Source organism: Artemia franciscana, chromosome 1 (assembly GCF_032884065.1).
Source record: "Artemia franciscana chromosome 1, ASM3288406v1, whole genome shotgun sequence".
Lineage (NCBI taxonomy): Eukaryota > Metazoa > Arthropoda > Branchiopoda > Anostraca > Artemiidae > Artemia > Artemia franciscana.
Genome location: NC_088863.1, coordinates 40435401 through 40452264, shown reverse-complemented (window position 1 = coordinate 40452264; position 16864 = coordinate 40435401). Strand labels below are relative to the sequence as shown.

Sequence of the window (16864 nt, the reverse complement as noted above, 5' to 3'; positions counted from 1 at the left end):
TGACACATTTTATTTTTTTATGCCTGTTGTAAGGCAGGCTCTGTTGATAACTTCTTTCAAAATTATAAATTTAAAAAAAAATATCAATGAAAAATATCAAGAAAATATATGAAGTAGGTAGTAGGCTCAAATAGTGAAAATTTAATTGCTGCATCTCTCTATGGATTTGTCATAACCAGCAGCCAGGATTGTAAAATTAGTGAAATCTTGCCAGTTTACTCACTCGATCCAGTCAATATAAATCATAATTTGGTGACAGACAATGCAAACACAAAGAAAAAAAAAACAGTTAGACTTGCATACAGGAGATTAACCAAAGGAGAAAAGAGGGAATAGATTTCCCAGACAAACTGACCAGGATTTCTTGGCAAAGAGAACAAAGGATCAATTTATGTCAAGAAGTGAAAATTGTCGCAGGAGCATGTCCTAACCTACCAGATTAAAACATTCTGTCCACAATTGCAATGGAATTTTACTGAATAGCAGGTATCGATTTGTGCTATGACGCTTTGAAATGTCTCAAGGATGAAACTTCATGTAATAGTTTAAAATTTAATCAGAAGAAAAACAATGGTTTTTTTTTAGCTACTTTTTGTTGTGGTGCAAGAATAACACCTCGGTTAGTTCTGTTTCTCTTTTTTTTTTTCTAGTTCATCGATCTCAGCTTGTTACTAGACAGCAGTAAGGACCAAATTTTCACGGTTCCTATAGGAAATTAAATAAAAAAACTGTTTTTTTTTAACTTAAAGGAAGGAGCGACATTAAACTTAAAATGAACAGAAATTACTCCGTTTATGAAAGGGGATGTTCCCTTCTCAATGTCCCGCTCTTTGGGCTAAAGTTTGACTCTTTCTCTCAATTCTACTTTATTAAACAGTAAAAAAACTTTAGCGTAAAGAGTGGGTCGTTGAAAAGGGAACATCCCCTTTCATACACAGAGTAATTTCTGTTCGTTTTAAGTTTTAATGTCGCTCCTTACTTTCAGTTAAAAGACTAGTTTTTTTTATTTAAATTCTTAACGTTTTTGAATTAATGCATGTTTGATTTTGGCGCTCCGCACATAAATTATTAAAATGAACTTTGTATATTTAATCATTTTTTGGCTAAATGGATTTCTCTTAGTTTTGATCAAACGATTTTTAGAGATAAGGGGTGGGGAAGGAGGCCTAGCTGCCCTCCAATTTTTCGGCTACTTAAAAAGACAACTAGAACTTTTAATTTTTAACCAGCATTCTTACTAGTAAAAAAATATACGTAACTTAAGAATTGACTTACGTAACGAAGTTCTATATTCTCATATTTCTATTATGTATATGAGGGGGTTTGTCCCCTCGTTAATACCTCGCTCTTTACGCTAAAGCTTAAGTTTTGTCCCAATTCTTTAAGAATGACCCCTGAATCAGAAATTCCGTAGAATAAATAGTTGAAACTACTAAAAATACTTTAGCATAAAGAGCGAGGTATTTAGGAGGAGAAGAGCCCCTAATATGCGTAATAATATCTGTTTCGTTTTAAGTTTTAATGCTACTCCTTACTTTCAATTGGAAGAACTTTTTCATGTTTGTTTTTTCTTTGTATTATTTTTATAGTAATGCTAGGAAATCCTGCGCCCCCTTCATTGGATTTCTCCTCCCCCATGACATATTCCTCCCACATATCCCCCTCCTCTCACCCCCCCCCCCCAAACAAAAAAATTCCCCTGAAAACGTCTGTACACTTCCCAATAACCATTACTGTATGTAAACACTGGTCAAAGTTTGTAAATTGCAGCCCCTCCCCTGAGGACAGTGGGGGAGTAAGTTATCCCCAAAGACATAGTTATTCTGGTTGTCGTTTATTTTGAACAAAATGGCTATCTCAAAATTTTAAACCGTTGACTTTGGGAAAAAATGAGCGTGGGAGGGGGCCTAGGTGCCCTCCAGTTTTTTTGGTCACTTAAAACTGACACTAGAACTTTTCATTTCCGTTAGAATGAGCCCTTTTGCGACAATCCAGGACCACTTTGTCGATACAATGACCCCTGGGGAAAAGAAAAAAAAAACAACAAATAAACACGCACCCGTGATCGGTCTTCTGGCAAAATATACGAAGTTCCCCATTTTTGTAGATAAGAGTTTGAAACGTTTGCAATAGGGTTCTCTGATACGCTGAATACGATGGTGTGATTTTCGTTAATTCTATGACTTTTAGGGGTGTTCCCCCTATTTTCCGAAATAAGGCAAATTTCTCATGCTTGTAACTTTTGACGACAAAGCATAAAAATCCGAATCTTTTAATTTATCTTTTAGTTTCAAAATTCCGTTTTTTAGAGTTTCGTTTACTATTGAAAAGAGTCGCTCCTTACTATAGTTCGTTACCACTAACTGTTTGATTTGGATCACAGGCTAGATGGATGAATATGTCATCCCATTTTGTTAAGCTGCGTATAATTCTTGCATGGGGCCAAAAAGAATGATTTTTGCTAGTAGTTGATCGGTAGCAGATATATTATTTAACTAAATGGATTGCAAATCAGCATAGTTGTTGGTCTTCTGCATGGCTAAAGCCACACTAAGCCCCGTCATTCTACATCATAGACAGATAATGTGTGATAATTTCAAATAAGCATATTACTATGTTATACTAGGTGTTGGTGAGGCACTTCGCGCCACACCAACACCTAGTTGGTGGGGGCGCTTCGCGCCTCCCCAAGCTCCCCCGTGCGCGTAAGACGTAACGCGCCATATTAGTTACGCGCCATTGAAGACACTGCCGTTTCATGATGAAAATAACAGTTCAAATAGGAATAAATCCTTTTATTAGACAGTGAAAAAACAATGACAAAAAACTCTAAATATTTCAACCACATATACAGTGGCTACCATCAGCAGATATACTACTGATGCCGTATATTTGCTAATGACGGTTGCTGTATGTGTGACCAAGATTTTCAGTTGTTGTTTTTTTTTTTTTTTTTTATTGTCTAATCAAAGGATTAATCCCTATTTGAACTGTTAATTATCGTCTAAAGTATGAACTAAGGATAGAACACCAAGAATTAGTGCAACCAGATTTGTTTCTGGTGAAATTTCATTTTTCATAGATAATCTGTACTGTTACTACCATTAGAAACTTTTGTGTCGCTAGATGTATTAGAAAAAGTCTACTCTGCCCACTAAAACGAATTGAGAATACATAAGGTAAACTTATCTATACACTCCTGCTTTTTGTAACCTGGGATGATTTGACGTCATCTTTTTTAACGCTTATCAGTAAATAAAAAGAAAATACTAGAAATCTATTCCTTGTTATAGAAGTGGGATTTGACAAAAAGTTTGGACGCCAATGTCTTTAATTTAGTCTCTCGCTGATTCTCTCTCTCAATATCTCTTATTACTAGTAGTAGTCATTTTTAATTTAAAATAGCCTTTTTCTGGAAAAAGATTTCGGGGAAAAGTAAAGGGTGATAAAAAAAAAGAAAAAAAAACACCAGCAGGAAGCACTATCGATGAATAAATGAGACCCAAAATGAACAGATATTATAATAAAGAATCAAGTCAAACATAAAACGAGCAAAAATTACGCTAAAAAGGAAAAAGCTCTGTCACCTCCCCGCTTCCAAGGCTTGGAAAGGTCATAAAGTCTTTTGTGCTTTGCTAAAAATAACCTTTATTTCAAGCAGTGTGTTTTTATATGTCACAACATGATTACTGAAACCGAGATTACTGAAATAAACCAATCAAAGACTCAATATTTATTTTAAAAAATCATATCAATTTTCTAGAGTTTCAGCAATTTTAGATTTATAAGCCTTATCATAGGCAGCACAATAGCGCTGCCTAAGTAATGAGCAACTTAGGCACAATATATTATATATTTATTTATTTATTTTTGTTTTGTGTTTTAGACCAGGGCACTTCTAATAGAAGGAGTAGTCGTAGAAACTTCGAAAAGGGCTCCTTCGACTGAAGTTAAAAAGGCTAGTGATCTTTTTAAGAGTCGGAAGTGATTGGAGGGCAACCCAAGCGCATCCTTTCTCCAAACACATCCAATCAAAATTCTGAGTTAATCATTTTTCAGTGTAGACAAAATCTCAGCAAACTATTTCTCAGAGGATGACAACCCCTCCCCCCTGTAGCCCTCAGAGCAAGATTTTAAGTTATGCCCAGGGGTCATATAAAATCTTTCTAAAAAGTGTGGTCGTATCAACCTCGGAGGGGGTTCATTAGATTGGTAAGCAGAAATTCCAGTGCCGTTTCTAAGAGTCAGAGTAATTGGAGGACAAATAGCCACCCCCAAACCCTTATTTCTCCAAACACATCCAATCAAAAGTTTGAGATCACCCTTTTGTTCAGCGTAGCTCAAAGGTGGAGAAAAACTATGTCTCAGGCCAAGGGTTCAAAGTTATGCCCCGGGGGCATCTAAGATTTGACATAAACAGGATTAAGCTTTGTCAACCAGAAGGTCGGATCAGAAGATCAGAAGGTCTTTTGTGCTTTGCTAAAAATGATATTTATTTCAAGCATTGTGTTTTTATTTGTCCTAACATGATTACCGAAACCAAGATCAAACAGTTCGTGGTAACGAACTGTAGTAAGGTGTGACCCGATTCAATAGTATATATAATAATATAATAGTATATATAATAGTATATATAAGTTTCTTCAAGTTTAGTCTTACCCATCAAAAGTTACGAGCCTGAAAAAATTTGCGTTAATTTAGAAAATAGAGGGAAACACCCCCTAAAAGCACATGGCTTTCTGATAATTTTGATCAAATGATTTTGAGAAAAAAAGAGCGGGGGAGGAAGCCTAGTTGCCCTCCGATTTTCGGTTAATTAAAAAGGTAATTAGAACTTTTAATTTTTACGAATCTTTTTATTAGTAAAAGATATACGTAACTTATAAATTAGCTTACGTAAAGAACTTTTGTATTCTCATGTTTTTATTACATACATGAGGGGGTTCGCCCCTTCGTCAGTACCTCGCTCTTTACACTAAAGCTTAAATTTTGTCCCAATTCATAAAAATGACCCCTGAATCACAAAAGCCGTAGAATAAATAGTTGAAATTACTAAAAATACTTTAGCGTAAAGAGCGAGGTATTAGGAGGAGGTGAGCCCCTTACATGGGTAATAATTTCTGTTTGTTTTAAGTTTTAATGCTGCTCCTTACTTCCAGCTAAAAAAAAACGTTTTCATATTTATTTTTCATTGTTTTTTTTTAAGTAATGCTTGTAAATCCTGCGCTCCCTTCATGGAAATTTTCTTCCCACATGACAAATTCCTCAATGGAAAGTTCCCCCAGCATATCCCCCTCTTCTCAACCTCTGCTCCTAACCAAAAGATCCTCCTGAAAAGGCCTGTACACTTCCCAATAACCATTACTGTATCTAAGCACTGGTCAAAGTTTGTAACTTGTAGCCCCTCCCACGGGGACTGTGGGGGAGTAAGTCTTCCCCAAAGACACAGTTATAAGGTTGTTCGACTACGCTGAATAAAATGGCTATCACAGAATTTTAATCCGTTGACTTTGGGAAAATAATTAGCGTGAGAGGGGGCCTAGGTGCCCTCCAATTTTTTTGGTCACTAAAAAGGGCACTAGAAATTTTCATTTCCGTTAGAATGAGCCCTCTCACAACATTCTAGGACAACTGGGTCGATACGATCACCCCTGGGGAAAAAACACCAAAGAAACAAACAAACAAATAAACACGCATCCGTGATCTGCCTTCTGGCAAAAATTACAAAATTCCACATTTTTGTAGATAGGAGCTTGAAACTTCTACAATAGGGTTCTCTGATACGCTGAATCTGATGGTGTGATTTTCGTTAAGATTCTATGACTTTTAGGGGGTCTTTCCCTCTATTTTCTAAATTAACGTAAATTTTCTCAGGCTCGTAAATTTTCAGGCTCGTAATATAAAATCATATCAATTCTTGGAAGTTTTAGCAATTTTCATTCGCCTTATCATAGGTAGTGCAATGGAACTGCCTAAGTAAAGAGCGATGAGGACACAATGTATTATTTATTGTAATTTTTTTGCTTGTTTTTTAGACCAAGACACTTCGTATAGAATGAGTTGTAGTAGAAACTTCGAGAAGGGCTAGTTCAATTGGAAATTGAATGGGCTAGTGCCCTTTTTAATAGCCAAAAGTAATTGGAGGGCAAACAGGCCCCTATGCCCATCATTTTCTAAAATACATCCAATCAAAATGTCAAGATATCCATTTTGTTCAGCGCAGCTGAAAGGTCTTGAAAAAGTGTCTTTGAAGATGACAACCCCTCAACAGCCCTCAGGGCAATGTTTTTAAGTTATGCCCTGGGGGCATATAGATAGGTGGTTTTAAAAACCTTGGAGGATGTTCATTGGGTTATTAATCAGAAATTCTATTGCTTTTTTTGAGAGGCAAAGTAATTAGAGGGTAACCCCCCTCCCGTGCACATCATTTCTCCAAACACATCTGATCAAAATTTTGAAATAATTATTTTGTTGAGCGTAGTTGGAAGTTACAAAAATTAGGTCTTAGAATTTGACAAACTCCCCACAGTCCTCAGGGTGAGGCCTGAAGGTTATGTCCCAGATGCATTTAAGGTTTTAGGGGAATGGTGGTTGTATAAATTTCAAAAGGGGCTCATTCAATTGGGAGTTGAAATTTTTAGTCCCTTTTTAATATACAAAGAACATTGGAGGGCAGCTACCCCCCCCACCTCTACTCGAATCATTTTCTTAAATACATCCAATCGAAATTTTGAGACAGCAATGTTGTTCAGCATAGTTGAAATGCTCAGTTATTATGTCTTTGAGGATGACAACCCCACCACAGCCCTCAGGGTAAAGGCTGTAAGTTATACCTCGGGGGTATATATTGTTTTTATGGAATGGTTGGTAGTACAAACATTGGATGGGGATCGTTGGATTGGAAATCAGAAGGACTAGTGGAGTTTCTAAGATTCAAGTCAATCAGAGGGCAACTAGGCCCCCTCACGTCCTCTTTTCCCCAAATCCATTTGATTGTGAAATAGCCATCTTGTTCAAAATAGTCTAAACGACATATAACAATGCTTCCAGGGTTGGAACAGCTTATCAGATCCCTGGATCAAAGGTTATAACTTTAGCCACGGGCATATAAGGTTTTCATGGTATGGATGGTCGTATAAATTTCGGGTCGGATGGGCTCAACTGATTAGAAATCGGAAATTATAGTGTCCTTTTAAGATTCAAGAGTGTTGGAGGGCAATTGAAATTTCAGAAACAAAGGAACCTCAATCGTTAACGAATATGGTTGCATTCACTCCCGATATCCTATTTTATTTTTTATTTTTAAACAATGAGACAGAACCTCTTTGATAAAAAAAAGCTAAAAACGTATTCATTTAAAAACAAGTAATTCAAGCAAGAGATAACTCTTTAAGATTCTTATAATTAGATAGTCGATCAATCTTAGTCTGTGTAAAAATTAGTAACATGATTGGAATCAGGATGGCTTCGCCCCTATAGAAGACCAAAAATTATAAGGTTTTACATCCATTTATGTGAATAGGATTCCCACTACCCATCAATACAAAGCTCAACAGTAAAATTGCTATTAAAATTTGTTGTAACATTTTGTACAAAACATAGATTACAAGCTAAAATCGTAACTCCTAAGAAAAAAGAAAAAAAAGAAAAAAAACTTTACAGCAAAACCTTACAACTAGTCCTTTCTATTAATCAATAGAAAAATGTCAACTAGAATATGCAGAAATTAATTTTAAAATATTTTCTCCAAAAAGAAGTTTTTTTAGAACAAGTAAAGAGTTACAATAAACCAAGAACAATTAGGAATAAATTCAAATTATAAATCAAACTTAGAATGAACAGAATTTACTACCAATGAATAAATGAGACGCAAAACCAGCAAAAATTATAATGTGTGAAAGTTAAAACTAACCAAAGTTACCAAAAACAGGAGGAGATCCAAAACCTCCTCCCCTCCAAGCCTTCTAAAGGCCAAAATATCAATTAAACTTTATTGAAAACAACAAAAATGTTAAGCGTTTTCTAGTTAATAAGCTGACAAATCCAAAATTGCTGAAAGTTTTAAGAATTGAAAATTATAAAAATTGAAGAGCTTTGATTAGTTCTTTTCAGCAATTAAATAAATAAAAAACAAGTTTTTTCGACTGAAATTAAGGAGCAACATTAAAAATTAAAACGAACAGATCTTATTACGTATATTAGGGGATTCGACCCCACGTCAATACCTCGCTCTTTACGCTAGTGTTTGATTTTTATTCCAATTCTTTAAAATTCTAATTTTCATTATACTCCGTATATGAAAGGGGCTTTCCCTCCAACCCCCCGCTCTTTACACTAATGTTTTTTACTGTTTTAAGAAGTAGAGTCAAGAGAAAGAGTCAAAGTTTAGCGTAAAGAGCGGGGCGTTGAGGAGGGAAAGCCCCTTTCATATACGGAGTAATTTCTGTTCGTTTTAAGTTTTAATGTTGCTTTTTACTTTGATTTAAAAAAAACATGTTTTTTTTTATTTAATCGCAGATAGGAGCTTGAAACCTCTTCATTATGTTCTCTGATACGCTGAATTTGATCATGTGATTTTTATTAAGATGACGTGACTTTTAGGGCGTGTTTTCCCCTTTTATCCGAAATAACGCATAATCAGCATAAAATCCCGATTCTTTTGATGTCTCTACTATTATTGATTGATTTGATGTATCTACTATATTGATTTGATGTATCTACTATACGCTCTGCTATCAACTTGATTCGTATTGCAATGAATACATGTCGTGGTAAAGCACCTTAAATTTGTCATTTATAGCAAATATCTTCGTAAAAATGACAAAGAAGAAAATAACGGCAGCCTAGACCCCAAAAGTATTTTTTTTAATGTTGTTTTTTTGTAGGGGAGGGGGATATTCCAACCTAATCCCCTTCCCCTCTCGGTTTCTATGTACCTCTGACGAGTACTGGAAGCTATTATGGAAAACGGAACACGTGGTTTTGTTATAGGACAATGCTATTGTAATTTTAGCCTCATGTGTGTAAATACTCCAAAGCAATTTTTACAAAAAGGTATCAAACAGTTCGTGGTAACGAACTGTAGTAAGGAGCGACCCGGCTCAATAGAAACCAAAACTCTAAAAAATAGAATTTTGATATCAATAGCTACATCAAAAGAATCGAATTTTAATGCTGATTTTAAATATATAAGCTTCATCAAGTTTAGTCGTACCTATCAAAAGTTATGGGCCTGAGAAAATTTGCCTTATTTTAGAAAATAGGGGGGAAACACCCCCTAAAAGTCATAGAATCTAACGAAAACCACACCATCAGATTCAGCGTATCAGAGAACCATATTGTAGAAGTTTCAAGCTCCTGTCTACAAAAATGTGGAATTTTGTATTTTTTGCCAGAAGGCAGATCACGGATGCGTGTTTATTTGTTTGTTTGTATTTGTTTTTTTCAGGGGTTATCGTATCGACCCAGTGGTCCTAGAATCTTGCGAGAGAACTCATTCTAACGGAAATGAAAAGTTCTAGTGCCCTTTTTAAGTGACCAAAAAAATTGGAGGGCACCTAGGCCCCCTCCCATGCTAATTATTTTCCCAAAGTCACCAGAACAAAATTCTGAGATAGCCATTTTATTCAACGTTGTCAAAAAACCTTATAACTATGTCTTTGGGGACGACTTACTCCCCCACAGTCCCCGTGGGAGGGGCCACAAGTTACATCTTTGACCAGTGCTTACATATAGTAATGGTTATTTGGAAGTGTACAGACGTTTTCAGGGGGACCTCCTCCTAATACCTCGTTCTTTACGCTAAAGTATTTTTAGTAATTTCAACTATTTATTCTACGGCTTTTGTGATTCAGGGGTCATTCTTAAGAAATTGGGACAAAATTTAAGCTTTAGTGTAAAGAGTGAGGTACTGACAAGGGGGTGAACCCCTTCATATACGTAATTAAAACATGAGATTACAGAAGCTCGTTACGTAAGGTAATTTGTAAGGTACATATGTCTTTTACTGATAAAAACATACGTAAAAAAATTAAGAGTTCTAGTTGCCTTTTTAAGTGACCAAAAAATCGGAGGGCAACTAGGCTTCCTCCCCCGCTCCTTTTTTCCCTGAATCATTCGATCAAAACTATGAGAAAGCCATTTAGCAAAAAAAATCAATATGCAAATTTCGTTTTAATTATTCATCTGCAAAGAGCCAAAATCAAAACACGCATTGATTCAAAAACGTTCAGAAATTAAATAAAAAAAATAAGTTTTTTTAGCGGAAAGTAAGGAGCGACATTAAGACTTAAAACGAACAGAAATTACTTCGCATATGAAAGGGGATGCTTCCTCATCAACGCCCCACTCTTTACGGTAAAGTTTTTTACTGTTTTAAAAAGTAGAGTTAAGAGAAAGAGTCAAACTTTAGCGTAAAGAGCGAGGCGTTGATGAGGAAGCATCCCCTCTCATATACGAAGTAATTTCTGTTCGTTTTAAGTTTCAATGTCCCTCCTTACTTTCCGTTAAAAAACTTGTTTTTTTTTATTTAATTTCGAACAAAAGTTAGGATACATATTAAAACTTGAAACAAGCAAAAGTAAATTCATGAATTTGAAGAAATTGTTATGTAGTAAATGTTTAATTTGCTAAACTACAATAAACGTCTCAATGGTTTCCAATCAACAAGTTCAGGAGATTTTAATTCAAACTTTGCTGGAAGCCATTTGTAAAACACGTAAGCTGCATTCTTTGCTCTGTCTTTATATTGTCAATGCAGCCTGAGCGTCCCTGAAGGATCATGTGTCAAATGTGGTTTAGTTCGTAATTCGTCCCCATTTCATTCCGCGAATTTTGTTCCCGGTTGTGACCTTTTCATTATAATTTTTAAGAATCTTCGATTCTCATTCCAGTAAGGTATAGCATTACCACCCTTTGATTCAAATGGACTATCCTAATTTGAATGGAAGTACTTTCTAAAGGGACTGTTTGTGTGAATTGCCGTCTTTGCCTAAAGGGATGAACAAAACGATATTCCTCCTACAGGTATGTGCGACTCTTCGGCTGTTTTAATTCATTTTAAAAGAGCACTGGCTCATGAAATTTTAAATGAATTAATACATGCGAAATTTTACCGACTATTTTTCTTTATTATGAGGTCGAGGAAAAAAATTCCATGGAAAAGAAAAATCAACGGGATTGTGTTGACTATGATGTCAGTCATATACTTTTTTTTACCCAATTTGTTGCCCTTCTTAATGATTATAACCACATCTCTTCATTCTTTTTTAGTAGCCCACATATTTTGAAAATGCTATTTTTTACTCTTTTTCACTTTGTTTTACTCACTATTTAGTTTCTAACATAGCCCAACTCCACTCTGTTTTGTGGCTGTGTTTTTGTTTTTCTCTCTCTTTTACCTGGCTTTTGATTATTTTTCAACGTACTATCTTTGTTCAACGTATTTGTACTATCTTTGTGGTATTTTACTGAATAAATTAAATCCCGTTTTAAGCTAGGCACTGTTTTAATTAAACAATTGTTTATCTTTCAGTTTAGTGCTAAAAACAAGTAATCTCTATTCACAACAAGACCTCTTGGCTTTATTTACTTCCCTTGAAGTACCTAATCTATTTTTCTAACCGACCCGAACATACATTTAAATTCTGACAGGGTTTCAGATTTAAACTTGTTTATGAATTGTTACTGAGAATTTCAAAGAGCAAAAACTTCATATCACTCAATTGAACTAAAAAGAGGCCTACAGAATCTTAAAATGACAATACAGTTCCAGAACAAAAAAGTGAAGCACACTATATGTAAGAGATTATCATTAAAACTTTAGTAGAATTAATTGAGAAGTGATGTCAGACTATGTTCGTAAGGGCAAAAGACCCAAGACTGCCATTTATTAGGAAGCAAGCACCCAAGGAGCAGAGAAACCAGTCAAGCTGGCTCTTTGGCTAGTTGATCAAAAATTTGAAATTTCCTGCAAATAATACTGCAATCTACAAAGCCCCGAGAATGCAATCTACATGTGTAAATTCAAAAAAACATATAAAATCTCTGCATATGTTCTCTTTTGTTGCCAGGACAGGGTTCTAGAATTTCTGAATATCTTTCGAACTAGCCCTCCTTTGATGTTCTATGGCAATAGATCCGACACGGTCACCCCTGGTCAAGAAAAAACACTCGTAACAAAAGTGAGCAAATAGATATTTATCTGTGTTCATCTTCCCCAGCACGAAATACAAATTTAGAAAATCCAAATAATAGTAAACAGCTACACTAAACTTAAAATAAACAAAAATCAAGTAGAGGGATTTTTCTGCCACCCAAGTCCCATTATTTGCACTATAGCTTGATCACTGTTTACCTGAAGACATTTTAGTGGGCAACAAGTAAAGCTAGTTGGTAATTGCACGTGCTTTGCATGGAATTTGGGAATTTACCCATTTCTTTTAGAAATTTAAGACTGAAAATTTTATTATCGGTAGTACAGGTAGATAAATATAGCGTGATAATATAGCGTGAAAATAATAAAGCGTGAAGAACCTTTCTGCCTCGTGTTTGGGAAACTTGAATTTTGTTAGGTAAAGGAAGCACACGTAAATGATACCTTATTCTCAAAATATTATTAAATACAGCCTACTCTTTAGCATACAGCGAAGGCTTTAAGGAGAGTAGCATCCCCCTTAAGGCTTGGATTATCCTGAAAATAATACTAAGAAGGAAAAAACTGGGGTCCTAAACATTTGACAAAGTCAAAACATAAAGGCTCCAATAAAACTGAAAAAGAATAAGAATATTCTATAGATGAGAAGCAACCAAAATTAATAGCCTTCCTTCCCAGTTTTAACACCGAATTTATTTATTTTTCTCTCCGTACTTCAGGAATGAATGAATTTACACAAAAAAAATATGATAGAATTTTTTTATCCCTTCGGAGGATCATATCTGTTCTCTTTTAATTTTTTATTTCATTTGAAAATAATTTCTTTTAGCTGAATTAAACCATAATATCGTGTTAAACTAGCCTGTATTCCACTCACTTTCTTTTTTGCTCTTCACAAAAACTAGCCATGATTCCTCCAATATTAAAATGGGAAATACAAGAAAAAATGCACTTATGAAAAAATAATATAAGGAGTTGATAAACTACTCACCCAAGTGTAGTCATGGTGACAATTGTATACCAGAAAGCAGCTGGAATTGATGTGAAATTTGTTGTGTCTACGTTTTTTTCAGCATAGAACATGACAGTAGCAAATATAATGATTGCCATAGCCAACGAAAATACTAAGAAACCTAACTCAGAAGCACAAGATTTTAAGGTATATCCGAGTATTCTTAATCCTTGCGAGTGGCGGGAAAATTTAAAAATTCTGAATACACGGAAAACCCTAAGGGTGACGAAAGCACCCGAGACATCGTCATTGTCCTTAATTCCGAGACCAATATAATAGGGCAAGATTGCCACAACATCAATTACACTCATTACACTTCTCATAAACTTACATCTATCGGGTGCAGCAAATAACCGTAATAGATATTCTGCTGTAAAAATCATTACGCACGCTGTGTCAAGACAGAAAAACACTATTTTATAACGTTCTCCGCAAGGCAGAGTTTCACCTTTCCCCGGAATTTCCCCACAAGATACAGTTTCAATTACGTTTGCCATCACAGATACGGCTATAAAAAAGCCAGTGACATAGTAAAAAACTAGGGCGGCAGTTGACGTGTGCGGATTCTCAAATGCCCGCCACATTCTTTCACGATGGCTGGTTAGTAATTGCAAATTTTGATCACCGCTTTCTGACAGTTTATCGTCTAAAAGGCGTTCTGCATTTTCACGTTTTCTATCTCGATAGTCTTCATAGCAACAATCACCAATAACATCTGGCAGTATTCCAAAGAATGCTAATTCTTCGTCGTAGCTTGTCAAACATTCATGTTTGGGGTAATGTAATTTTCCTGTGCGGTAGAAATTAAGGATATGACGGAAAATGTCAGGGTCCCTATCGAAAAAATACTCCTTTGCTTCTTCATCGTAGAAAAAGTCTCTCTCGTTAGAACCAAGTAAAGTATCAGGATACTTCTCTAACGTGTTTCTCCACGTCTCAAACTTCCTCCCAGAGACATTCATTATTAATTTTTCGTCTTCACTTCTTTTTTTGTCCTTGGGGATTGGAGGAGGAGGGAGAGGATTGTTTGCAATTGGAACCCAACCAATGGCAGCAGCTCTTGCAAAGGGCAGCCAGGCAGCGACCGAGGCCATTTCGTTAGGAGGAATGTTGGTGCAAATAGAGCTTCAATTCAGTTCCTTCGTTTTGAAGTATTCCTGAAATGTAACCTAACAATGAAAAAAACTTCAAAGCAATTATAAATTCAGCATTAACAAAGATAAAATTGAAATTTCTTTTGTTTTTAAAAATATTTCAATAGAGATCTTGTCATATGAGATAAAGGGACTAAAAATAGCTCCCCCACACCCAAAAAATGACAGTTTAAAGCAAATTTCTGTTTTATTTTTCCTGCATTCACAGAGATTCACATCAAATCAAACAACTCTTCAGAGAAAAATCGTAATGTAACCTAGGTTAAAAAACAGAGCTGATAGCTTAGGTTAATGTAACCTAAAATCAACATTCTAGTCTTTTTTTCAAACATAATTGGGATCAGCAATTAAGCCTGTTCTGAAGTGTTCAGGTGTAATTAATTAAACTGAGTTTTTAAAATGGTGGTTGTGAAATTGGAGATAAATTACTGAAGCTCAAGTTAAGGTTCCTTTTATTGCCAATATACTTCCATTTATAAACAAAAATATCCCAAAAGGCTCAATGGCCCGTTAGTTTGGAAAAAAACAAAAATATAAACAAATACTAAGTACAATCAAACTAAAAATATATTTAAATTCTACTCACCAACCCCCACCCGAGTACAATTGGTCTCTGCACCACCTACTTTAAAAAAATTACAAAAAAAAATTAATTAACAAATAAACATCGAGGAACCAGCACTCACACCATCCAGTTCTAAATAATTCTTTACTTTCTAAATATTTAATTCCAAATAATTAATCAATATAAATAACTAATCAATATTATAATTTAATTTAATTTTTTCCTACAAATTTCTTTAACTGTTTCTTGAAGGAGCTTAGGGTACAGGGCCGTCGATTCTTAACAGGAAGGGAGTCTCAGGCACGCCCGATAGCAACTATCAGACCAAAGTCCGAGCGCAGTGCAGGGGTGGATGGTACCAGCACATCATCCTGGTTCCTAGTTTTATAAGGACTGACATTTATAACAGCTCAAGTAGCCCGGAAAAACTTGACTGAAGGTCTCCACAGAAATATTGAAATACAATCAAATGGAGGTGCAGCGTATGAATGTCTTTTACCTTCAGAAGCTTAACAAAAATATGGATGGTAGACTGCAGGAATTGTACTGATTTCAGCTGGAGTTTATGTAAAGGTGTAAGTAAAGACGGAAACGCAGACATCCATACTGACGTGCAGTAACATAAATAAAGGTAAATAAGAGAGAAGTATAAAAGACGAAGGATAGAAAAAGGAAAGACTCGCTTGAACTTCCGAATATTTCCAAGGCCTCGAGAAATCTTTAACAACATGGAATCAACATGCCGCTTGAAAGATAGGTTTTCCTCTGGAAGTACACCAGGAAATCGAACGAATCGGTCAGCTGGGCGGGATCTGGAACCTCCTACATGTTTGAAGCTCTATCACTGTAATGTAGCTTCTGCCTATGCGGGAGGATATAAGAAAAACATTTTTTTTTTTACATTCAAAACTAATAAAATTACATCAAACCATTGATATATGTTTTCTGTCATCAATTGTAGCTTAAGGAAAAGGGATGATTCACCAGGTGCTACAGCCCACAAGGTGTTGTCGTTGGTGAATGCAAAGAGTCTTTCATGCTGACCAGGTTTAGCCAAGGCTCCAACTTCAGCATCTCCTTTCTGGCACAATTGGCAACAGAAATTAGATTGTGGGCTGCTAAATAGTCGATAGAGGTTTTTGACATACAATAGGAAAAGGGATGGCCCAAGAATTGAGCCTTGTGACACTCCATATTCAGCTGCAGCATGTTCATCAGAAGTTTCAACTACAATGGACCGGCCAGTTATGAATGAAAAAAACCAGAACAGAGCTTCTCCACGAACACCATGATGTGAAAACTTACCAAGAAAGATCTCGTGCGTAAGGCTGTCGAAATCTTTCTTCACATCAAGGAATATTGCCGCAGGGATAAGGCCGGAGTCTACAAAATGTCGTATAAAATGCAGAAGCATATTACATACATTTAACAACATTCTTAATAAAAATTCTTAATCAACAGATTGATTGATTGACTGATTGATTGATGCGTGTTTTGTTGAGCACTTCTCCCGAAAGCCAAACTGGTGCCGATGGAAAAACTTTTTCGCGTGTAGGAAACTCATCAGACGCTTTAGCATAGACTTTTCAAATATTAAAAAAAAACGGACAGAATAGATATGGGCCTACAGTTCACAAGGTCCTTCCGGTCACCTCCTTTAAATAGTGCTACAACTCGTGCCAATTTGAGACGCTGAGGGAATGACTGGTTAACCAAGTGGGACAGTGGTGTAATAGTTGACGGAAGAATTTTTGAAATTGATTTGGCAGGAATTTGGTCGAATCCAGAAAGGACATGGTTTTTGAAAAAGTGAAAAACCTAGCAATTCTAGAGAAATCTTACTTAAGCCCCTCAATGAAAAAAGGTGATAAGAGTGAGTGTTTTTATTATGAAGACATTAGCTTGGTTTCTGTAGGGAGTAACTTACTTATGATGAAGATACTTCTTAGACTTAGAAATGCTGTAGATAAGCATTTAAG

The 16864-nt window shown here is 35.6% G+C and overlaps 1 protein-coding gene across 5 annotated transcripts in view; it reads right to left on the bottom strand.

Annotated features, from left to right (window-relative positions):
- Positions 1-16864, bottom strand: part of LOC136029582 (potassium voltage-gated channel protein Shal-like) — a 249845-nt gene that overhangs the window by 209804 nt on the left and 23177 nt on the right. For 4 of the 5 annotated variants that reach the window (XR_010618087.1, XM_065708079.1, XM_065708105.1 and 1 more), the window contains exon 2: positions 13146-14323. Coding sequence is in view for 4 of the 5 variants with exons in the window: in XM_065708079.1 (XP_065564151.1) it covers positions 13146-14260 (1115 nt within the window). In the remaining variant the exon portion in view is untranslated. Of the gene's footprint in view, positions 1-13145; positions 14336-16864 lie in introns of all 5 variants that reach the window. The other variant, XM_065708087.1, reaches the window with a different exon arrangement.